At 36.8% G+C, this 24,943-nt stretch overlaps 1 protein-coding gene across 11 annotated transcripts in view; it reads left to right on the top strand.

Moving 5' to 3' along the window:
• CEP162 (centrosomal protein 162) overlaps positions 1-24,943 on the top strand; it is a 48,989-nt gene that overhangs the window by 9,042 nt on the left and 15,004 nt on the right. For 5 of the 11 annotated variants that reach the window (XM_054061790.1, XM_054061784.1, XM_054061781.1 and 2 more), the window contains 19 exons: positions 1,770-1,880; positions 3,839-4,078; positions 6,526-6,678; positions 6,951-7,137; positions 8,037-8,089; positions 9,539-9,654; positions 10,620-10,650; positions 11,041-11,163; positions 11,870-12,061; positions 12,217-12,298; positions 13,143-13,410; positions 14,563-14,827; positions 17,108-17,250; positions 18,036-18,263; positions 18,936-19,073; positions 19,996-20,108; positions 20,894-20,999; positions 22,421-22,547; positions 24,145-24,308. In XM_054061790.1, the coding sequence (XP_053917765.1) occupies positions 3,898-4,078; positions 6,526-6,678; positions 6,951-7,137; positions 8,037-8,089; positions 9,539-9,654; positions 10,620-10,650; positions 11,041-11,163; positions 11,870-12,061; positions 12,217-12,298; positions 13,143-13,410; positions 14,563-14,827; positions 17,108-17,250; positions 18,036-18,263; positions 18,936-19,073; positions 19,996-20,108; positions 20,894-20,999; positions 22,421-22,547; positions 24,145-24,308 (2,670 nt within the window). In that variant the 5' untranslated portion in view covers positions 1,770-1,880; positions 3,839-3,897. Of the gene's footprint in view, positions 1-1,769; positions 1,881-3,838; positions 4,079-4,865; positions 5,016-6,525; positions 6,679-6,950; positions 7,138-8,036; positions 8,090-9,538; positions 9,655-10,619; positions 10,651-11,040; positions 11,164-11,869; positions 12,062-12,216; positions 12,299-13,142; positions 13,411-14,562; positions 14,828-17,107; positions 17,251-18,035; positions 18,264-18,935; positions 19,074-19,995; positions 20,109-20,893; positions 21,000-22,420; positions 22,548-24,144; positions 24,309-24,943 lie in introns of those variants that run through there. The other 6 variants (XM_054061782.1, XM_054061787.1, XM_054061783.1 and 3 more) reach the window with 6 other exon arrangements.

Here is a 24,943-nt window from a genome sequence, read left to right as displayed (position 1 = left end):
GAGTTGAAAGTAATTTGTGTATAATGCTTTTTGAATCAAAGGTCCAGCATTCCTTGGCAGTTGGACATAATGAAACTGAGACTACTTAGAAACTGGTGTAAATATGCTAGATCTATGCCCTGAATTCTTCCATGAGCACCATTTTTTCCAGCCAGATTAAAATTAGTTTTATTTCATCTACACTTCTTTCACCATTCTCTGCGTAGAATTCTACGCTTGTAGGACATATGCAGTAAGCATATCCCCACTAGTACTTTAATATTGCCAAGCAGAGAGGCCTTGGCACAGGCGTAGATTAGGAACTGTGTAATACAGAAGCAATCTGTATTATGATGAATACCTTTCTGCTAACTAAACTCTAGTTGTAGGGCAGGTTACCTTGCAGCGAATAGAGAGGCGTTTGCAGAGGCCAGCAGCCAGCTTCAGTGTAAACTGAGTTTTCCTCTGCAGTTGCAAAAGTAGATAATTTCTATGTGGTTATAACTAAGAATGATGAATCCCATAGAGGGGGATTTATACATGTGTGTACACGCCACAAACCATGCTGTGATTTTAGTTAACGTAGATATACTTCCAGTGTTTTAAAATGACGGGTCAGGTGACTGTAAGGAATTCAGCGTGGCTTTTAGAACTGCTCCTTTTTTCCCTCTGTGAGTCTCTGTCTTGCATGCTTCCAATTAGTTTGTCAAATACAATTTTGCCGAATATAACATTCTTCAGCAGGTGTATGTTGTGCAGCATGTTGTTCAGATGTATTAATAGTGGATGAAGACACAGCAGCATTGAAATACACGTTACTGCACAGGATGACCGAGAAGAAGATAATTTAGATTTGTAGCTTTTTATGAAATTACTAAATGTGCCCTAAATAGCAAAGTAATTGTCATGTGGAAAAAATAATAATAATGCTGAAATTTAGAAAATAAACTGAATTTAATTTCTGAAAATATAATGTTGGCATAGTTTGAAATTTTGTAGAGATCTCTGCATAGCCTTCTAGGCTTTGGACATCCACCTTGGTTGCAGATGGGACTTCAAAAATAATGATATTAGCTGACAACCTGTTAATAAAGTTTTGTCATCATGAATCAAACTTATGTAAATATACAGATCTTACCTTCACCTACAGCGAGGCAATGCATTACAAATACGTGCTCTATATGTATGAGTTATTGTGTTTGGGTGGCACTGTATGGACGTTGTTATAGTAACAAAGTACAAAATCTGGCTAATTAGTTTGAGTAATGCACCAAGCTGATGAGTTGTTTCCAGTTTAAGGTTTTCTTTGTGAGTTACTTCGGTATCTCTATCATGCTTTCTTGAACGAGACAGAGAGAGAGAGAGAGATGACTGAAAGACTAAGTGTACGCTATACAATTTATTGGTTGACTGTTTTTTCCAAGGCATCGCATCAACAGAAATGCCAAGGTGTAGATAGATATTTTAACTAATAGCCTATTTTCACTTGGTTTTGTACATTAATGGTAAACAGCATAGAATTTTTCTGTTTATTTTGCTGAGAAGTATGAAGTATATTTCAAAATAACTCGGCTTGTTATTCTAGGCACGTTTGAACTCCTGTTCTTCAGCTTTAAACCGAAATGTGCAAATTATGATTCAAGATACTGTCTTCTATATTTGACCTACCACTAACAAATGTTCTTGCTACTTGCTTTCGTAGATTAAATTATAAAAAGAAATTGGATAATAAGAGTTACTGTCCTGTCTTGCTTGCCTGTCTGTTCTTGCTGTTTGTCTTACCTTTTAAGAGTTTCAAGCACGATTTGTTAAAGTGAAAAAAGAGAAGAAAATTCTGGAAAGCCATGCTGAAATAGTGGAAAATAGTGAACAAAAGAATCCTCATTCAAATTCTGAGGCTGGTATTTGATTAAATATGTTTTGTTAAATTTATTCAGTATCAACCTTGTGTTACTAGTGCATTTCCTGTAGAAAATCCTCTGCAAATAGTCCATTTGACCACAGTGTTCTCACTGAAAGCAAGCTGCCATGTACTTCATTTGTCATTTCCTGAAGAAACTGGTAACTGTGCCAACTTTTGCTCAATTGTCCTTGCATCATACATCACTACCTATAGTGATGTAGTAGGATAGACTTTATTGAATATTAATGAGGAATATTGAATATTAATAATGAATAGTAATAGTCACTGTTCTATTTGTTTAATTCTAAAGACTGCAGTCAGAGAAGTATTATATTTATTTTCTGTTGATGTGATTCTTCTCCCTCTGCTGATGAGTAGGCTCCTCTGTGCATGCAGTCCCTGGAATGGAAACAGTACAGTTGGATTAATAATGACAAATTAAGTTGTTTGATCTGCAAGATTATTTAGGTCAGTGTAAATTCAGATTCAGCCTCTTATGTGAAGTCACTTTTTTGTGCTATTTGAAGTGAAGCTCCAAAATGTAATTAACAGCTATAAATACTGTTCCAGGAAATACTTTTGTGCAAATGACAATAGCAACTAACTTGTATATTCTAGTTTAAATGTGGCTTTGGTTTTCAGTTAGAGCAAATCAATAATATTTTGGAGATCTATGACAAAGGAATACTTGGCACTTGATATCATGTTATTGATCTACTGTGTAGCCTATAGAACGTCTCTCTGTTAGCTTTCTAGAGCACGTGTTATGCCCTGTTTTCAATAAGCATTATTTGCATAGAATAGCTATAAAGCATCTCGGTCTGGGAGATAAACACTAAAACTGAATCTATTTCTTGAATTAGGCTTAATATTTGCAATATGAGGAGTTTGGCAGTTATTTCAAATTGCTGTTTTAAAAGGCATCAGGTGTGTGCATTTACAGCGGAAGGCATGCTGTCAACACTTTTAGTTTCCCAGTAAATGGGGGAGAATATGAATCTAGAAAAGTGATGGACTTGAACATCAGTTGAGGGAATAAAGGACCCATGAATTGGAGCAGAATGGACATCATACCGATTCTCTTTTTGCATTGCACCTGCCATATGCTCACAAGCTTCCTTTAGTCATCTCGGATGTTCCTGGGTTGTGTTAGTTTCTGGTTGCGTATCCCCCTAGTCCTGTTTCTAGATGGCAGAAGTATTTGGTCTGACCCTCTAGACTACTCTTGCTCTCTCTTGTGTAAATTCAGAGGACCCATAACTAAGATTTTTTTTCTTAATTAAGTGATTTAGAAGACCCTTCCACCCTGACAATTTGAACAAGGATTAACTGGAGTGCCGTGCACCTGGCTAGCCTAAAGTATATAAAGTGTGTGGTTTGACTATCATGCAATTATCATGAGAGAACAGTTTTCGGCATGTTACCTAAAGACGTGAATGGAAGGTGTTTAGTTGTATTTGCTGCTAAGCAAGTCCTCAGGAGGGTTTGAGCAAACAACATGCAGTTCTTGTACCTGACAGCGACAGACAATAATAATTCACATTTATGCACCCATTTTTTTCCACTTTTCTTTGAACTGATCTAGATGCTTTATTTCAAAACTAGTAGTACAAAACTTCTTTTATTGTTGAAGTATTTTACTAGTCTTCTTTGTTTTCAGGTAATATATTGAGGTCCTAGAACAGTGTATTTTAATGCAAGGTATATGGGGACCAAGAATAAATCTGTCTCTTCTAAAAGTAAAAAAAAAAAAAGATAAAATAATTTTATTCTCAATTATAGGTATTAACTTTAACTTTTAGTTAGAGCTAGAAAATTATAGATAATTCAGTCTACAAGAAACTGATCTGCATTACTTTTTAAGAAGTGGCAATTTGAATTCTCATATCTTATTTTTCTCTTTCTTCCCTGTCCACTATGTATAAAAACTTAAAAATGTTTGTGTACACTTAAAAGTAGCTCCCCCTAAACCTTCTTCCAGTGCATCTCGCAGCAAGGCTTTGTCTAAATTCAAAATGCTGGAAAAATTTCATAAGAATAAGAAAGAGTCGTACTTTAATGAAGAAGAAGGAAGCCTCGCTTCTGACAGTCCAGACAATTCTGAGGGTAACAAATTTACTGTATGTTATATGATGTTGAAAAGTGAAAATGGCTTGATTCTGAAGGTCCTCCCTCGTCAGACTAGGACAAAAGAAGGTAGTTTTTAAATGTATGTTTGCTATTGTATGTAGTTTTGAGTCCGTTGTAATTATATTCTTACAATTTCTCTCCCAGTATGGTGATTATACATATTTTTCTAAGTGAAGCTCAGCTTCTTATTTTAATGAATTTTAAGGGGCATGACTTAGAAGAAGAATACCATGTATCATGAGCCTTAGAAAATATTGCACGAATTGACAATGTGAAGATATCGTTAGTAAAATCTTTGGAGTTCAAGGAAACTGCTTCTTCAAGAAGTTTTCAGAAAAGAACAAATGGAAATCACTAGGACTGTTCAAATAGCCAAAAAACACAGTGAGGAGAGATTCTGAAATTTGTCCAAGTTGATACTTTTTCCCAAGTTTGATAGGTTTTCCAGAGTTCAGATAGTGTAGGGCTGGTAAAAAAAGACATTCTTGCCTTCATTATCAACAGTAGTATCCCCTGTAATCTGAGGTGTGTGTCTGGGAATTGGAGTGGCTGAATTGCAAAAGTCAGTGGCTGCAAAAGAGTATTTGAGTTTCAGATTATTATGGGAGGTGGGTTTTTTTCTAAAAAAAAAGACCTCTGGTCTAAATTATTAGATGGCTTACAGAAATCCCATGAAACTTTCAAGATTAATGTGTGCAGAAAGGTCATTGAGTTTGAGATGATATAAGTAAAACAACTCAGGGAAAATGTCTTTCTCTAAATTTTTTTACTGTTCAAAGTTCAATTTGTCTTTTTAATGAAGTACATTCCTGTCTTCTTTCTTGTAAATCTTGTATAGGACGGCAGTGACAGTCTATCTTTGATTCTACTAACATTCTCGTTGAAAAATAGAGGGTTGGAGGTCTGGTGAGATTATGGCTAATGTGAAGCTCTGCAAAAATCTTGTGACCCAGCTGCAGGCTGATGTTTGCTGCCTTGATAACTAGAATAGAGTGCCATCTGGGTAAATTTTTCCTCCATTTAGCTACCAGAGAAATGGACTATTTATGCATTTTACTTCTGTTCAGCACTTTGGGCTGTTCATTTTATACTTTTCAATGTAGTAGCAAAGTGTATTTATTTAAGCAAGAATTTAGTATACATGTGGATCTTGATGTTTAGTCAACATATCTGGTGTTTATTTCTTGCATGCAAGGCAAGTCAGTCAGAATTCAGTATCAAAGACAGTTACTTCTTAACAGGGAGGCTCTTCCAATCAGACTGCACATGCGAAGGACTGCCCAGTAGGGAAGGAAAAGGTGTTGAGACTCTTAATTTCCTCACCCCACCTTATCCTGGGTGTATTTTTGGTACTGAGGAGGGTGGATATTCCATTGTCATGATATAGGCAAGTATGGCATTTCTTAAGAGAGAAGCACGTGATCAGCACATGGAAGACTGGTTTAGTGTTCCTGATCTGAAGGATGGTTGATGAACGCATCTCCTGCAGTCTCCTGCCAGCAGGAAATGAGCTTTTCTCAGTGTCTTCACCCTTCCTGGTATGTTCAGTACAAGGACACAGCTATAGTCTAAACATCATTTGGCCACACAGAACAAAAAATTCTTGGTTTGTTTTACCAACTGGAGATTCATGTTGGAAAAGAAGGGCAGGGTTTCTGTTCCCTCCTGTGAGTACGGTTAAGTCATTTTGAATGTCATTGGATGTAACACATAAGCAGCTTTTCTTCTAGCCCTTCTCCTAAAAGAACCTCTAAAGAATCAAGTATAAAGTTTTGTGTTTTAGAAGCAGGCAGAAGGGAGTTGGTACTGCTTTTCTACTAGTAATGTACTGCACTGTTTGGCTTTTAGTTTTCTGAAAGACTGTAGATAAGGCAGCGTTATGAGAGCAGAATTCACACATAAAGTTGGTAAGGTGATGTTGAACTCCCACAACAATGAAATTACACTAAGGAGAGTAACTGCATGTTGTAGTTGCATAAACACACAGAATGGAAGAATTAGATGTTCCATCTCTGACCTTCAAGTAATTTTGGCTACTGTTTTTTTCCTTAAATCATTTAATTAGCAACAAATGAAATGTAGCTGCTAAGTTGGTGGCTACAGTTTTCAAAAATGTGTAGTGCTTCCGCTGGAGTAGTAGATCAAAGGAAACGAACAGGCTTTTAATAAAGGAATGTTTATTCCTTTATGGTTTTTGTGTGTGATTGTCTTCCATGAGTAAAATTACATTAAATCAGCTTTTACAGTTGTTACATTTGCCCCATGCTGAACTTTAGGTTTCTGTGCAAATATGGAGGATGAGAGGATAGTGTATATAATAGCCTAATTCATTCTAATTAAGAAAGAATTATGTATCTCATAATAGAAATGGAAGTCAGATGAACATGATTTATGAGACTGTGTATCTTTGCCATTGCAACATGAGATTAAAATTGGTAGTTCTGGTAGAATACCAAGATGTCATACAAATAGCTTTTAGATGATAGTCAAGAATATTGCAACTTTTTTCCTAGGAATGCTTGGAGCCAAGGAAAAGTTTGTCAAGATACAGAATGCTTCACAGTCTATGGGAGAAGGTTATGAGAATATGCACGTGGAAAAGCTGCAGCTTCAGGAAAGTAATGGAGTTGCTGCTTCTTTAAGTAAAGACAGCCTGGAGACAAATGGTGAGAACTGAGAGCACAACCATTTAATGAAGTTAGCTGGGTCTAAATAAATTACTGTTACAAGCAGTTTATCTTAATTCAATGCAAGTTAGGATTCTTTACTTCAGTGAGCTGCATTGCGTGAACAGGAGGCTTCTAGTACTAGTTTGTGATGATTTGATACTGTTAATATTTTACAAGTCAGTCTGTAGTTGTTGTTAACATTTACGACTATTCTATGTGCACATATGCAGCATAGATATAATTAGTTTATTCTTTGTTTTGAACTTTAGACTCAGTTTTAGCTTCTGGGCCTAATGAAGGTATTGTCGGAGTTGGATTGGATACCTTGGAAGAGCAAGAAGAAAAAGAAATCTTCTTTGCCAAACTTGAGCAAGAAGCTTCCTCTACTATTGATTATTCAAGATTAAATAAAGAAATGGATTCCAATGATTCTGTTGTACTAGCTCCATTTGTACGGTAATTTATAATGAAGTAATGTTGTGGACTGTATTAATGGGCACGTGTGATCGGGTAGAACCACTGAGATTTTGTGAGACAGTGTCCTGTATGATTGCAATCAGTTTTTTGTTTGTTGTGGCTTGGCATTTTTTTGAAGACAAAATCAGGAATAAGCTTAATAAATAAAGGAGTAGCAGGACTTGGTCATGACTGGGCATAGCTACACAGTCTTGTGCTTAACTCAGTAGTAAGCTGTGATTAAATGAAGAGTTAACAACTGATAATAAGGAAGTGGATAAGGAAAGATTTTATGTCCCCTTAGATATGATGTTATAAATTAATCTAGGAGATATAAAATCTTCATAGGCTAGGATAATCCATTTATAATCAGTTATGTGAATATAATTTCAAGCATGTGTGAGAGAAATGGATGAAGGGGCAGTTCAGGCTGCTCTTGTTAAAAATGCTGAGGGCAAATGAAACTTCCAGTATCGAAACAGTTGGAAGATCAGAATGCTGGAGAGTTTTAGGTAAGGACAAAACTTTAACTTTACAGGAAAAGGGGAAACAAAGGAGAGATTTATGTTTTTTTGTTAATGCAGTATGAGGAGGTCTGAACAGGAAAGCAAATGTGATGATAAAAATTTGTTTGAGAAGATAATGTAGATGTTGGAGGGAATGCAGAAAGGGAGTAATTTTAAGTGTAAGTTCAAGAATTTTAACTATGGACAGCTGTAAAGACTTAAATATTTATTTTAATAATTGCTGACATTTGTCTGCCTTTCTTACCTATGGTATGATATGATAGACAAATTCATTTTTGTTATTGTTAATTGTAAGAAGTATCAAAGTTCAGAGTTAGAAAAAAAGTTATTTTCTATCCAAGAAGAGAGTAAAATTTTCATTTTGTTTCTCAGAAATGAAAAAAATGAAAAAGGAGAAGAGGAACCTGCACATGAAGAGAAATCTGGTAATAACATCTATCTGAATTGTTCATTTGAAAATTCTTACTTTTTTGTTAGGCTTTTTTTAATTGCTGTGTATACACTAAAAATTGAGAGAACGTCATGAAACAGAATAACAAAAATGAAAACTGTGGATTAGTGCTTTGGGATTTTTTTTTGAGTGGATTTTTAATCTGTTGTGACCTAAAAGATAAACAGAAAATAAAAAATTCCTATCCACCAAAAAATGAAGAAAAAAAGACCCTGATGTTGAATTTTATCCTAATGTTTGAGTTACTCCAGTGTCTTAGCTGTCATCTTTGTACCAGCTTTTTGTTCCTGAATTTAACCTCTATTATTTGCTGTATTACTCTTACCTGACTTTTCCCCCCCACATTTCCATACTACACTTGTTTCATCTTGCTTATTCATCTTTCACTCGTCAGGTCTTTTTAGTTCACTCTTCATTACTAGCATATAATAAAGAGTATATTGCTGTAATTTAATCACAGATTGTATTTTCAAATTTATGTATTTAGCTGAACTTTTGAGAGGTCCTGTTCTCAGGCTTGGATTTCCCAAACCTAAAAATGCTGTATTTGTAACCTTAATCACAGGAAATCTTTTCTTTTTGAAAGCTTGATTACTGTGACTACAATAGATCATGATAGTTGTAGCAGAAATGCTTTAACAATTTTGTAGCCTTTTTCCTAACAAAAAGGTTGAAATTATGTGGTTGTTAGAGTCAGTTTTATGAAACTGACACTTCTGATTTTCAGAAAAAGAGTTTCTATGCAATACCTGGAATGATCAAGCTGTGTGTTCTGGGTGGTTTGGTTTAGTCTTTGTCAAAATGCTGTTTCATGAAACAGCAAATGAAATAGTAGATATACCTGTGCAGGAATAGTATAAGCACTGTTATGCCTTAAGTCAGTATGAGGAAGCTGTTTTCAGCTTTCAGAACTTGTCGAAGGATCTAGGTAACTGAAGGAAAAACGTCTGGCTTGCTTGTAAAATTCGTTCTCTTGACATGCTTGTCTTTTTAAATAATGCTTACTCTTGAGTGTGGCTGTTGGGCCACTAAAGCAGGTCAAAGAGAATTACAGATTCTGAGTCTGGGAAGTGCTGAAGTCATCAGGGTGGATGTACAGAGTACTTTGCTGGCGGGGAGTTGCATCATTTCCACCCCAAAATGAGAGAAAGTGTTTGAATGAAAGGGGTCAATTGAAATACGCCTTGAAGAGACAGAAGTAAAATGTATCTGATCATAAGACAAACTTCGTTTGAATTTAGAGATGCTACATGACTTTCACTGTAGTTTTATTATCACACCTGGTCTTGAAACCTTTTTGTTGTCTTTGTGAAAGGCGTAATGGTGGCTGTAGCTGTTCTTACACAAGAGAATGGGGAAAAGAAAATAGTTTTCCCTTACTGCTCACTTGAATATTCTTTCTATTTGATGTTTTACTCTTCAGGCAGCTATAGTGAAGATTTTGAAGAAGAAGCAGATGCTAATACTGCTTTTAAAACTGAGGAAAGTCAGGTCGATCAAAACATCGTGTCAGGAGTTGCCTTAAGTCCTCAAGAACAGGTGTGATTTGCCAAATGTTTGTATTCCTTGAATGGTTTGTAAAACCTCTACAATATATAACTATACATATAGTAAGCTTTTATATAACATGCACTATCTGAAAGAAGAGACTACAGTGGTCCTGGGACTATATTGTTCTATTAAGGATATACACTTCCCTGAGATAAATTCCTGAAAGGGCTACGTTCTTCACAGGTTTTCCTGCTTACTTCTCCTTTGAATTAAGAACAGTGGATAGGAGTGCACAAACCATGAGCTCGTATTGGAGCCTCAGCCTCGGAATGGGTAGCGATTACTGCCTGTCTTGGAGCTATTAAGGTGCTGTCTACACCAGAAAGAGACACACACTGAGGGAAATAGTTCTGTGCAGAGAAGCAGTTTGGACAGAGAAATAAAACTCTATACTGTATGAACTTTGGGAGTTTTACTGTCAAATTGCTTAGTTGGTTCTTTTGATGTGGAGTACATGTGGCTGGAGCACATCAGGTGCATTCCTGGAGCACACATTCTTATTTGTTTTTATAAAAGGCATCTATGGAGCACCATATGTTCATCTATAATAGATATGAATAATATAATAGATATGAATGGTTTTTAAAATTCTAAAACTCACTTAGAGTATTATTTCTAATAAATGTTTGAAAAGAACAGAAGAGTAATCTACTTACTGCTAAATTATTTTATTTCCTTAAATTACAATGTAAGAGAACCAGGAAGGTACAAAACTATTGTTCCATTTATGCAGAGTAGCATTTGGTTCCAGGTCACTTGTGGGTGGGCTTATAGAGTACAGGAGGTTGAGAACCTTTTGGCATCCTAAGGAGAGATGTAGAGAAGTGTATATTCTTGGGGCGTGAGAAACTGCTTAATCCTATGAACTATTCTTATGTTTTGGACTAGCTTTAAGATATTTTTTTTTCCCGATGGAACTGAAAAAGTAATTTTTTTTTCTATATTTTTGTTAGGAAGAAGCAAGTGCTGGCATGCTGGCTAAAGGTAAAATGTAAACTTTATTCAGCAGGAGAATACTAAATATAACTTCTTGAAACTTTCTTACCGGATTTTTACTATTTATGTGTTTTTCACCTGATTTTATTGTGTTCTACTGGAAGTCTGTTGGACTGAAATAGTTAAAAATTAATCGGCAGGTTAGCACTTACAGTGATCATCAATGTAATTTTTAATTTTACTGTATCTAGTCAGTATTCAGATTTTGATGCATGCAATCAGAGTTAATCCGTTTACTATTAATGGTATTAGGGTGATATGTAGAGCATTTTTTGCATGTCTAGTACGTAAGATAAGTTTTGGTGTACTTCTAGTTCCAGTGTATACGGAATATAAAGCAAATTATGTTCTCTTTAACATTTATCTTCTTGGTTTTAGTTGTATTACTTGATTCACAAGATTCAACTACAGAACTTCAAAAAGCCATTGAAACATCAGATGTAGCTCTAGGTGAACATTATCTGTGTGAAGAAGTCAGTGGAACTGAAATAAATGAAGCAGGTAAGGGTTGGTTTTAAAAACAATGACCAAGCACACAACCAAACAAACCCACACAACAAAATTCAAACCCTAAACCCTTTAGTAGGGTGGGTGGCTCAGATGTCTTCCTTTGTTCTCGCCTTATCAATGAACGTGAACCCTTTGGCTTTTAGTAATAAATCTTGCAAGGAGTAGGAAATAATTTCAGGAAAAAGTCCTGTTTCTGCTAAAAAGATGCCTTTTCACTATTAGTTATTGTAAAGTCGCTTTTGACTTTACAGTATGACTTTACTTACTGTCTGGTTATGCATTGCAGCTAAAATTCTTCTTTGACAGCATTGAACATGATTATAAAATATATCATCTTATCAGACTTATCACTGCAATAGTGTATGCCATATACATCCAGTATGTGGCTTCAATGGCTTCTGTTAAAATAGTTATGTCCCATAGGCTGTTAGTTTTAATACTGATAAAATATTGAGGCAGGGGAGGAGGGTGGAGAGGCGTGCCAGCGGTAGATAAGACTGTATCCTGTCTACTAATTAACTTGGTAACTCCTTATATCTATAGTAAAAATGAGATTTTAAAACATTTTTTTCATGACCTAAATCACTGTTCTCGCCACGCAATAGACTGAGTTAGTAACTGGGACACAGGCTCCAGTGGGATGCTTCTTAAAACAGAAAATCCGGCAGTGTCTCTTATGAGCTTGCATTTTTCCCAGGAGCTTCCTATGGACAAACCACCAGTGACATTGAAGCATTACACCAAGCATACCATCATATTGATCAGTCTTTGCAAGACACCGATGAGCAAAAGCTGCAGGATTCTCCAGTGGCAGTCTCTGAATGCTTAGTGCAAGGTGTTTCGCAAAATAATGACATCTATTCAAAAAACATGTCAACTATTGAATCAGGTAAATACCTCCAAGGGAAGCATGTATTATACAAACATGTAAAATGAATTCACTAGTAATATCTTTAATACTCCAGTTATGAAACAGTTCTGTTTACAAATATTTTTTTCTAAGTTGTTTGGGTTTTTTTGCTTATCTTATTTTGTGCTAATTAGATTTACCTACTGTGGAAGAATTGATGAAACCAATTAAAGGACATGCATGTAATATTGGAAGTTTTGCTGCGGAGCCTGAAAGGTATTTATTTCAGAATACATTTTAAGTGTTGTAATAATTTAAGTCTTTATTTATGAAAAACATTTTACTAAATAACTAATTTCTCTTTTTCTCTAATTAAATACTGAAATTTCATTATCTCTCGCACTGGTGTTATAGCGTTTGAAGTAAATTGTGAAATGAATATATAGGATTAATTTGTTTAGACCAGGGATTCTCAAACTTTGAGTGAATAGCAGCAATGTTTGTCAAATCATTTGGAGGAGCGTTCCTCGCTCTTGCAGCTGTCACAGTTAGGATCTGTGCTTTCCAAGTGTTCTGCTATTTCCTCTCCTCCATACGTGTATTTCAGTCCACATTCTATCCTAGTTCTCCAAACTCAATAACCTAAGATCAAATCCTCTTAGTATGCTTACTCTCACGAATCTAACTAACCTGTGCTCCTCCTGGTTTGCTCCAACTGTGGCACCTAGAGCAGAAAGCACAGGCCCTGGAACTGTCAGAAACAGGTTAGACTTAGCAAATGACTTGTGGGAGCTTATGCGTGGCTGCACCCTGCAGAAATTAACATTCATTGTTTTATTAGCATTACTTGCATGCTTGCAGTTATTCAACTTGTAGCTGAGTTTGGTACCTCCGCAAAAACAGTTACTGCTTGGAAATGGGTTTTGTTCCACACTGTGGGAGTGAATCTGTATTACTAAATCTGCAAGGTTGTTGTTAAAAGCAGCCTAGTGGCTCTTCCTAATTCAAGCAGTTTTTACAGCTGATACCTAAAGGAAAAATGGCCCACTTTTTCCAGTGTGATAGAAAAAACAAAAGGCAAGAATCTTACTATATATGACTTTATTCCTTCCTCTTGTAGTGCTGTGAAACTGATAGGCAGCACAGCAAATGACCTTGTCAGCCACTTGCCCTTTGAAGAGCAGCAGAATAATACAGTCTGGGACACAAACTCATTTGACAAATTTAACAGAAAAGAGAGCATCTTTCTGCGGATAGCAGTAAGTGATGATAACTTCCAGAGAGTGACTGAGAAAGAAATCCAGACCAGTGAAATAGAGCCCAATGTACTAGAAGAAAAAATAGTTCAAGAGTCTCCGCTTTTGCAACAGGAAAGCAAAACTGAACAAGTAAGTAAGATTAACCAGATTTTTTGTTGTATGGAAATACATTTAAAATGTATATATTTTTCAATTGCCTTTCATTTGATCATGGTCTGACATTTAGAAACTGAGAGACTGTTCCTGTTTTTCTTGAAACTGATTTTACCATTGCTATTGTTAGAGGTAGCCAAATCCAGTGGACTTTAGGACCAGCAGCATTCTTCCTGTCCCAGCCCAATACAGGCAAGGCTGCTGTGCTTCTGTGTCCCCAGCTCAGGCTAGTAGTGAGTCTGAGCACCTGTTCCCATTGGGAGAGCATGTATAAACACACACAGGTTCAGAATAGAGAGCATACCTACAGAGAAGACAGAAATACAGTTCAATTAGAATGTAGAAGAGACTGCAATGATCATTGCAGGGCTTAGTCAGACAGTCATATTGATCAGCAACCTGGTCTTGTCACCAGCTTCTTTAATCTTGTTTTCCCTTTATTTCCCACTTATTCCTACCTGGTCCACCTCAATTTCTCTTTTCACCTAGGATTTTATGTTTTCCCCAAACATTCTGTAAGTTTTGTTCATTTTCCCAATTCTCAAACATTCCATAAAAAGACTTACACAGTCCCAAGCCTTCCCCCTGCATTAGTCACCCACTCCTCTAGCCAATCACACCTTCTCCCTGCAAGGTATGGCAAGGTATTGCAAGGAGAGAAGTTGTTTGTCTGACTCATCCTTGTGGGTTTCTGATGAGGGCAAACAGGCTAAGATTTCTCATTTGCTGGTCTTTGCAATTGTGTGCTCTGGTGATCAGGTTAGGTAGGGTTCCTCTGCCTGCCACTTTTCCCCTATTCATTTCTGGGTTTCTGAGTTCCGTGTGATTAGCCTTTTGTCACAAGCTACCTGCTTTGGTAAGATAAAGATCCTATAATGTAATACAACTTCCCAGAACAATTAAACAGAGCTAGTACAAAATGTTTGCACTATGCATAGTTTTGAAGTAGTAAGAGTTAATAGATTCTGCAAAATTACCTACTTTTTATTTGGCTGAAAATAATGCTTGCCACCAAATATTACAGCTTTGTAATTCTGGTAGCTGGTTCTATGTTCTTTTAGTAATGAAAGCTACCTTCAGATCACAGTGCCCAAAAACTGTTTTAAACAGATGTGCTCTCTGTGACAGGCTCTTCAGTCTTCCTTGAAGAATGAAAAATTAGAATCAATGGCAACTAAAACAATGGTATACAAGAATATCAGAAGTCCAGCGCCTTTACATAAAAAGAAGTCTTCATATGGTCCTCATGGAGTGGCTAGAAGTTCTGGATATGGGAAATCCACTTCACTATCAAAACAGTCTTTTCCAGCTGATGAAAAGAAAACACCAAAAGAAAATTTCAAAAAGACCGGTGTGAAAGCCAAGAGTCCTGCAGATAGACTGAGATCTAAAGGTAATTCTATCATAAGTGAGTTTTAAGAGCCAGAGAGCCTTGCTGTTCATGCGTAATGTTTTTATAAAACAAAACAAAACAAACAAAACAAAAAAAAACAAAACCAAAAAAACAAGAAACCAACCAAAATAAAAATTCAAAACGTTGTAGAAGAAATTGAAACCCAAATTCAATTAAGTACTGGTTTTTTTCTGTACCAGCATGAAGTTGCTGAAAGAGAGTCTTTTGAAGGGTTGCATTGTAGTCTTGTTTCCACTCACATACACCACCACTATGTTTGAGACATACCCGTTGGTCACTAATACGACCAAAGCAATAGAATATGCTGTTATTTAAAAATAAGTATCTACAAGTTACATTTTTTCATTACAGTAAATGCAAAGATTTGCTAACACGCTAACTTCTGTGTATGATGCCAAATTTCTATTCTCGGCTGCTTCTTTTTGTGTTTGTTTTCCCAAGTTACAAGGAAAACATTAAAAATAAAGTCCTATTTTCTCTTCATGTCTCTTCTAAAACTAAAGAAAGGAGAATACTAACGTAGTCCTGTGAAAGCTGAGTTTCACGTTAAGGACTGAACTTTTTCATTTTTAGAATCGTAGAATCACTAGGTCGGAAAAGACCTTTGAGATCATGAAGCCCAACCGTACCTGTCCACTACTAAATCATATCCCTAAGCACTTAATCTACCCATCATTTAAATACCTCCAGGGGTGGCGATTCAACTACCTCCCTGGGCAGCCTCTGCCAGTGCCTGATAATTCTTTTGGTGAAGAAAATTTCCTAATGTCTAATCTGAACCTCCCTCTGCACAAGGCCATTTCCTCTCTTCCTATCACCTATCACTTGGGAGAAGAGACCAGTGCCCACCTCTCTACAACCTCCTTTCAGGCAGTTGTAGGCAGTGATGAGGTCTCCCCTCAGCCTCTTCTTCTCCAGGCTAAACAACCCCAATTCCTTCAGCCTCTCCTCATAGCACTTGTTCTCCAGCTCTTTCACCTGCTTCGTTGCCCTTCTCTGGATGCACTCCAGCACCTCCTTATCCTTCTTGTACTCAGGGCCCAAAACCAAACGGTATTTCAGGTGCAGTCTCACCAATGTCAAGTACAGGGACACGATCACTAATCACTTTTGGGTTAAGCCTGAAGAATTTAATGAGATAATTCAGCTTAGCATCTTTGCAGATCATGTTTCTTATCTTTGAGGCATGGAAAATAATGCTAGAGATGGCCAGGTTGTAGCATGCTTCTAGCATGTAACGCTTTTAAAAACCCTGCAAACAGTGCTGGGAAAAGCAGTTTAGGATTATGTTGCACATCTTAGGAAGATCCTTCATTGGCATCTGTCAAACTAGGAAAACTTCGTTCCTCAGGGGATTGTTGTGATGCTCCCTGGAGAAGAGGCAGTACAGCCAGATGGAGGTGGCGGAAGTGAATGATGAGTCCTGAGGAAATCATGAGTCCTGAGGAAAGTCCACTACCTCGTTCAGACGTGTTCTTCCCTCTGTAGCTACAACCATTCTACATAGCTTCCGGAGTTAATCTCACTAGGATGCGTCTTGCAGGGACTCTATAGCTAGGGAGAGAATGGCATTGGATTAAACAATCTACTAATTATCATTACTAAGGGAACACCTTTGTGAGGGCATAGTGTAATAAATGTAAAAAGTATTAAATCTGGAAAATTATCATTGCCTATTTGTTTTGAAGTTTAATATTCCTAAGGTGGAGCTCTTAACTTAAATTGCTAGGTAGAAATGAAGTAGCTGTTGTTATTGTCTGTATTTTAGAAGACTATAGTGTGAATGGTTCCGTGTACATAGTTACTCTTTAGGGGGAACTTCCCTGATTTTTGATTACCAGTCAAGTTTCTATTTGTTAAATCAAATAGATGTTTCATGTCCTTGTGTGCTATCTGCACTCCAAAGTCCATTTTGAAAATTGCTGTGTCTTATTTTCACCATAGCTTAAAATATGTTCTATTTCTGTATACTTAGATAACTGGCATTTCTGGAGCAGAGAACTGAAGTAACATTGTTTCATGAAGGATTTATTATCCAGCTACTTGTTTCAGTTGTTCCGTTGTCTTCTGTTTTATCATCCATTCCTTACTTAATAATCTACAAAGTTTTCCATCATTTCTTTCAAGTTTCTACATTTCATTCAGAATTCAGATCATGGACTACTTAATTTATATGCCTAAGGGGTGAACTGATTTTTTTGAAAGGGCATTAAAGTCTGGATTTAATTTTGTTCTGTTTTACTTTCTGCCTAAATGAAGAAGCCTTCTTTGCTACTAGGATAATAAAATCTGCAGCAAATGAACCAACGACGAAGAGAAGTATTAACAGAGTTAGGTCTGGCCAATCGGTTGTTAATAATCTTGGACACCAGGCTGTGGATTATTGCAGGCAGTATCAGCATGTAAGTAATAATCATTATAATAATCATCAAAATAATAATGCTCTTAATGTATGTACAGCTTGGTTTGGAAGCCTATTTTGTCAGGACTTAATAATTATCATAAGACAGTGATAATTAGTCTTAGTGACTTACCTTTAGTCAAATACGAGTTTTTGCTTTTAAAATATGTAAGTATACTGCTTTTCAGCTGCTTGGAGAATTCCAATACTTGGGTGATTCTATATACTTAAATTTGGCCTGCTTATTAGTTTCTAAAAATAACTCTTTTGTGGTAGAAAAGGGGAAAACTTTGCAATTTAAACAGAACATGTTCTTAAAATAGTAACAGTCTCTTGGGGTTTTATCTATTTGTATCACATTGACTATTTAGTAGTATCTTCTGACTTGTCCAAGATGTCTGAATTTGCAGTACGATGATGGATTTTCTTTCTTCCTTATAAACTATATAAAAAGAATATCTGAGTCATTACTGCTATTCAAAAACTAAGATGCATAGATAGATGCAATAGAATAATTCTGGAAGCCATATAGTGGCTCTCATATGAGAGGTGTTTGTGTCTTTGTTTTTTAGCGTGGTTTTCTCATACATATTTTGGAAATGAGAAAGTATCTCATTAAAGTAAATGCAGGATTTTTTGCTCTTAATGTTATGTGGTTTTATTCTTTTGAAGTGCCTTATGTTGTTGCTGAGAGACAGGCAAGCCAGTTAAAAAATCCCACTAGTCAATTTTATTTATAAGCTGTCCGCTCAGTGTAATGTTTCTCTGAAATTTTCTTTTTGTTAGGATTTATCGTTTTCTCCTATCAAAAGTTGTGACAGAGAACTGTATTTGCTAAAACGAGTGCAAGATACAGAAGAGGACCTGAACAAAGCTCGTGATTTGATTCAGCAGCTAACCAGCACGGTTTCACAAAAAGAGAAGGAAATAGAGACAAAGTTAGTAGAATTGAAAACACAGCATGAAAAAGAGCTTTCTCGTTTGGGTCAGGAAAACTATATTCTTCAGAGTAAGGTATTTTATCATCTTGTATGCCTCTACTGTAGAACAGGAGAAACGTTGCTTCTGAAAATTAAATTAATGTTATTTTACATGAGTTGTTAGTGAACAGGAAATCCAGGTTTACACACACACTGCTATTGTTTAAATGCATAGCCACTGCTACAGAGATTGTTCATAAGTCATGGTCTTTTGTTTTGTTGTTAGAGATATGTCATTGCAAGTTCTTTTAGTTTGCTGTTTTGAGAGTTCTACAGCAGGGTTTTTGCGAAGACTTAACTCACTCTTATGTAAAAAAAAATGAATTGGAGATTAACAGATACCATTTGTTATATAGGCAAGTACTTTATGTTGAGATACTGTTTATTTTTTTTAATGCATTCTTCAATGATATGGGGTTTGCCTATGTGGCATATTCCCAGGGTTATTCCACTATACCTTCCTGTCTAGATACTAAGAGTAGAAGAGGGAGCCTAAAACTTTGTTAACTTTTCTCAAACTCTTTATACTTTTTCCCGGTTTATTTTGCTTCTGTAAAACTGCAATAATATGATTGGCTTATTGGTCTGCTTTCAAATCTTACTATAAAGATTGACTTATTTATATTATGGAAGTGTAGTCTTGTAGCAAATTCCATATTGCTAAGAAAATTTTCTTATTAATTGTGTGTCTTTTTCTTTCTGGAAGTTAAGGAGCATGGAAGAGCTGACTAAAGAAAAGAGTTGGACCCATCATACAGCAACAGTTCCTGTCACTGAAGAAAAACTGGCACAAATAAAAAAAGAAATTGAAGATCAAGAGGTCATTATTCAAGGTTATCAACAGGTATAGCACACAGCATATTGAGCTGTGTTCTGGCCAGTTTCAGAACCAAAATTGTTTAATGATTAATACTTTTCTGTTGAAATCAGCTATCTTGTTATCTAAAAAGTGGATTACATTTAGATATGAAGGGCATACATGCATTGGACATGCTAAAAGTATTTCACACAATTCCAGTTTGAGCAAAGCTTTTTCCACAATTCCATATAACTGTTTTAAATTGTAAAAATATTCTGAGAACTGAGAAAATACTTTATAGCCAATAAAGAACCCCAAACTTCTTGCCCAAAACATAGTAGAAAACTAGTATTTTTAAGCAGTATTAGAAATCTGGAGGGTTCTGGTTTCAAGATGTTTTTCACAGGCTCCGAGCAGCTGATTTCAAGGAAACTTTATTAGCATGCCTGATTTTTATTACTTAGTCAAGTGTAGAAATAGATAATGCAAGCTTAATCTTCCTGATCTTGCAGCTGTAAAATCAAATAGGTTCATTTAACCAGCTCCTGGCTGGTGCTCAAAAGCATTTCTTGGTATAGGCACAATGTCTTGCCTGTGTGGCTGCAAGCGTCCCGGATCAGAGATGGTTCGTGTCCACAGGATTGGACCGTGGGCAGGCTGAGCTCTGATCTGTCAGCGCCCATCCATGTGTGTGCTTTTAGGGTACAGTTGGCATAGCTTTGCAGAAGAACTGGCCTAGGTTCTCCAGAGTGAGCAGACACTTGGACAAGATTGTAGAGGTCACTGTATACTACTTTACCAGGAAGATAATGAAAGTAGATATCCATTTAAGAAACATGGTAATAGAACATTTAGTGTTTGCTTGCACTGTTTCAGTAGACAAATCATGCAAGTTATAGACCATTGTTTTTGAACAGGTTAAAATGTAATTTTTGAACTTTCTTAAACTTTATCTGTCTTGTCTTAGGAAAATGAGAGATTATACAAAAAAATGAAAGAGCTACAGATTGAAAACAAAAAAAATGAGGAACGAATGTTTAAGGAGAATCAGTGTTTAATGTCTGAATTAATAGCCCTAAGGTAGGCTCATTTAAACATGTGACCTAAAACATCTGGAGTTCTCAGCTAGGTTTGTTTTGTTTATGAAGACTCATCGAAGAGTCTGTCAGGTGTATGCTTTCCAGTGTTTCTTGGGTTTGTGGTTTGGGTTTTTCTTAGATTATGGGCACCTAATTCCTAGTCTTCTCGCTGATGGTGCAGACCTGTGGGAAGTTTTCCATTTGGGGAATATTTCAATGCTAAAATTCAATTACTTTCATTAGTATCAGAATGTGTAATACATTTACCACACTTGCTCTGGTATTATGGCTCTGCTTACTGTTGTAAGATACACAGTAGATCGGGGCCACAAGAGATCCTGGTAGTGGAGGAGCCATTAGATTCACTGCACTGTAGGCCCTGTAGGATTTGCATCCTGTGCTAGAAATAAGGAAAAAAACTAGCAATTGTGTATGCTCCTAATTTGCAAATCTTTGCTTGGGAGAGACATGTAAATGAGTTTCACTGGTGCAGAATAGGTTTTGTTTCTCTTCCTTACATAAACCCAACATACAAGTGTGTGTGTGAGGTGAGATTTCACCTCACACACACACTTGTTTGTTGGGTTTATGTAAGGAAGAGAAACAATTTTTTGGTATAAAGATGTATTGCATAGTTGCTTCTTTCTTTGTTTTGAACCTGCATAGATTGACTTTGTGGTACCATTTGAGGGGGGAAGAGGGAGGAACTGTGTTTCTTTTTTAGTATGTCACTGTTAGTATGCCAAGTCACTGCATTGTATAACTGGTTTTGCTGTTGCCATTTAGAGAAAAGATAGAGAAGACTAATATCCAGTCACAAATTCTGCGGGATTCTGAAGGAGCCAGAAGTCAGAGTTTCACAGAATTGATTTCAGAGCTTTGTGCAGCCCGGGTAGGATATACCAAGCCTGTTTTTCATTTGTTTTTCAAAAAAAGAAAAAAGAAAAAAACGCATGACTATCCATATTGTAGATTAACAATGTAAATTAAGTGGCGGAGCATACTACACATATCTCACAAATTTCTCATCGAATGATCTTTCAGAAGTCATCCTCTAAGACACAAATTCACTGAAAGTGCAGTGTTGCCTTATCTACTGGCAATTCTGAAATACCTTGTGAGAGCTTGCAGAAAGTAGCAATACCTCTAGAGCTTTCCTGCATAAGACAAATCCAGAAGCATGTTTATCCCTGCTCTGTACCAAGTAAGTTCTAGAAAAGAACATCAGAGTGAAAAGTTATTTGTTATTCTGTCAAGTAAGTTTTTCTTAACCCTACAGATGCCCATGGTTTTGAGGGAGCTTGTTTAGTAAGCTTCATGTTAAAATTAAAGGTTTTCAGGAACTGCTGTTGCTCTGCTCACTACAAGAGAGAGGACTGTTCTGGTACGTACTTCCTCAGATATTTAGGCCAGAAAATCAGAGGATCTGGATCCACTGAGCTTCAGGACCAGTGGAGGTGCTTCTGGTCTGATAAATCTGACTTTAAGCTCCTAAGACTCCAGGGACTCCTCTAGTTCCAGTCTTATAAGTGCTGCTGCAACTCTTCCCTGTCCTTACACCCAGCCTGTAATGGGACTGAACACAGATCCAAAGATGGAGAGTCAACATCAGACAACACAGAGCAGTGCCTGTGCTTGCCCCACAGAAATATAAACAATACTGTTGGAAACACAAGGAGCACCTATGGCCAGATCTTTTTCAGCAAATCAGGATAGGAGTTTGTCAGCAGTAACACATACACATGCTGGCCCTGGACATTTGTTTTATTTACTGGCTGGCCCCAAAAATCTCAGTCCCCCAGCTGCTGCTTTCTGTACCTATGGATCACCTAGCACCAAGGACTTCCATCTCCAGAGGTGACACTGGCACTGAGGACTTTTGTCCTACTAAGTCTGGAAATTTACTAGTGATCACATATAAACAAACCGAACAGAGAGTGCATGCAGAAAATGGTGAGAAATAGAATGTAGTAAGATGAACTGCTGGAGACTACATCTGTCCATTTACACTACAGTCTTAATCTAAGAAATAACTAAAACTGTGTTCTCTCCAAAGGCAGATGTTTCCTACTTCTAAGACAGTTCTGTAGACTTATTAAAAAAAAATGTATTTTTTTTTTGTTTAGCTTAAGTTTTCCCATACTCTGTTATAACAAGGCCTGATAATAATATCAAAATTAAAAAACCATATTGCTGCTATAGTCTGATACAGCTGTTATGATTTAATCATTTTATGGCGAAAAAACATGTTTGGGTTTTTTGTATAACAGTGTGTTTAGTTTTTCTTGTCTTGATGTTTTCACTAAAACTCAGAAGGAAGAAGCTAAATTACAAGAAGAGATAAGACGTCTCAAACAAGACAAACAGGCTCTTGAGGTAGACCTGGGACAAGCAAAGAAGGAGAGAGATTTAGCAAAAGTCCAGATTGCATCCACATCAGGTAAAGCACCTTCATTTTGTGGAATAATATTGCCTACTTTGTGCTTCACTAAATAAATATGTAACTAAAACTTGTTTCTTATTAAAACATTGCTTAGTCAAATGTATCTAGACCATTTGCAAATATTGTCTAATTGTCTAATAAAAGCATACAGTGGAGGTCATGCTACAGTACCTTTGGCCCTCTACTAGAAAGCCTTTTCTTGTACCCAGCCAAACTCTTTGTTGCTGCTTTTGCAGTCTGATTTCTTGCCCATCTTCAACTGGGAAACAGATGATTCCATTTATATGATGGCTCTGTTCATAAGAAAAGATTTACTGTGTTGCATCTTTGTCTGCTGTTTAGATCTTGCCCTTTTTTTACCTTTAATTTATGCCTAATGACTTTTTTTCAACATTACTAGCAGAACTCTTTCCAGTTTGACTTTAGCTTTCTTCATGAGAGAGGGCCAGTAATTGAGCACTCTCACTTCCAATATCAGGCATCACAAATGCTGTAAGCTGTAATATTTACCTTCATCTCGCTTCTCAAAATGTTTGATCCCTAAATGAGAGGAGTATGATCAGTACATATCTAAGCATATATTCTATATTGTCATCCATGTTGTTACTGAAAATTTGTTTACTAAAACACCATCAAGAATAAATCGCATGTGAAGAATGGCTGGAGAGCTGCACGGAAGAGAAGGACCTGGGGGTGCTGGTTGACAGCCGACTGAACATGAGCCAGCAGTGTGTCCAGGTGGCCAAGAAGGCCAACGGCATCTTGGCTTGTATCAGAAATGGGGTCACCAGCAGGTCCAGGGAGGTTATTCTCCCTCTGTACTCGGCACTGGTGAGACCACACCTCGAATACTGTGTTCAGTTCTGGACCCCTCACCACAAGAAGGGTGTTGAGGCTCTGGGGCGTGTCCAGTGAGGAGCAACGAAGCTGGTGAGGGGGCTGGAGAACAAGTCTTACGAGGAGCGGCTGAGAGAGCTGGGGTTGTTTAGCCTGGAGAAGAGGAGGCTGAGGGGAGACCTTATTACTCTCTACAACTACCTGAAAGGAGGTTGTGGAGAGGAGGGAGCTGGCCTCTTCTCCCAAGTGACAGGGGACAGGACAAGAGGGAATGGCCTGAAGCTCCGTCAGGGGAGGTTCAGGTTGGATATCAGAAAAAAATTCTTCACAGTAAGAGTCATTGGGTACTGGAACAGGCTGCCCAGGGAGGTGGTCGAGTCGCCTTCCCTGGAGGTGTTTAAGGAACGGGTGGATGAAGTGCTGAGGGACATGGTTTAGGGAGTGTTAGGAATGGTTGGACTCGATGATCCAATGGGTCCTTTCCAACCTTGTGATTCTGTGATTCCGTGATTCTGTTTCAAATACTTTTTAAACTACGAACCATTGAGTACTACTGTGTATGAGAGAAAAAAACGGGTCTTTTAAATACTGTTGCATTTAAAATGCTGATTAGGATCTGGTTTTAAAACCTCACTGCACTACAAGATTGTCAAAAGAGTAAATGTATTAAATATGCTGTGAAGGATAGTATTGCCTAATTACTTCTTCAGTGCGTTATTACTAAGAAAACAATACTGAGGATGTTTTATTCTTGTAGGTGAGAAATCTTATGAATTTAAAGTTATGGAAGAATCATACAAACAGGAAATTACTAATTTAAAAAGAAGACTTCAGTGGTATGCAGAAAATCAGGATCTTCTAGATAAAGATGCAGCCCGTCTTAAAGATGCAAGAGGAGAAATTGAGAAACTAAAACTAGAGGTGATAATTTCTAGATTTATCTAAGAAGTTGAAGCTTATTTTTTTTTCTTTTCTAGTGATGAGTATAATGTAATTCTGTCCTTCATAATAATCTGATTTTTTTCAAGAAAAAAACATGTAAACTCTTTACAAGCTTTAAATCAAGCATGGAGTTTTTATATGTAAAATTGATACCACTGCATATGCAGTGAGAGTTGCAAGTGCAGAGTGCTTAAAACCTGCTTTTGCTTTTGTTGTACATCTTGATGATGATTCTTGAAACAAAAGCTATGTGTTTCCTTAAAACCTGCAAATTTCTTGACTAGGAAAAGGAAGTACACTGTTACATAAATGACTTGGAATATCCTTTTTGTCATTCTCTTTTCCTTCCTTTTACTCCATGGTAGCATAGGCAACATTTATTTTTTCTTTTATGTACTGGTTCTAAATTCATTTTTGGAAAAATACTCTGGTTACTGTAGTAAGGAGGGAAAAGCCAAAACAGTCTAAATATGAAGAAAGCAGAACTAATATATGAATCTCTAATAGTTCTGAGACGTGCATTGCCTGCTTGTCAGTAGATTTGACTTAGGATTCACAGGAATAAAGAATTTTACCAGTAATAAAATATAATTGAACTTGGACTTTTTACATGG

This window comes from Cuculus canorus, chromosome 3 (genome assembly GCF_017976375.1).
Source record: "Cuculus canorus isolate bCucCan1 chromosome 3, bCucCan1.pri, whole genome shotgun sequence".
NCBI classification, from domain to species: Eukaryota; Metazoa; Chordata; class Aves; order Cuculiformes; family Cuculidae; genus Cuculus; species Cuculus canorus.
This window is presented reverse-complemented; position numbering and strand designations above follow the sequence as displayed.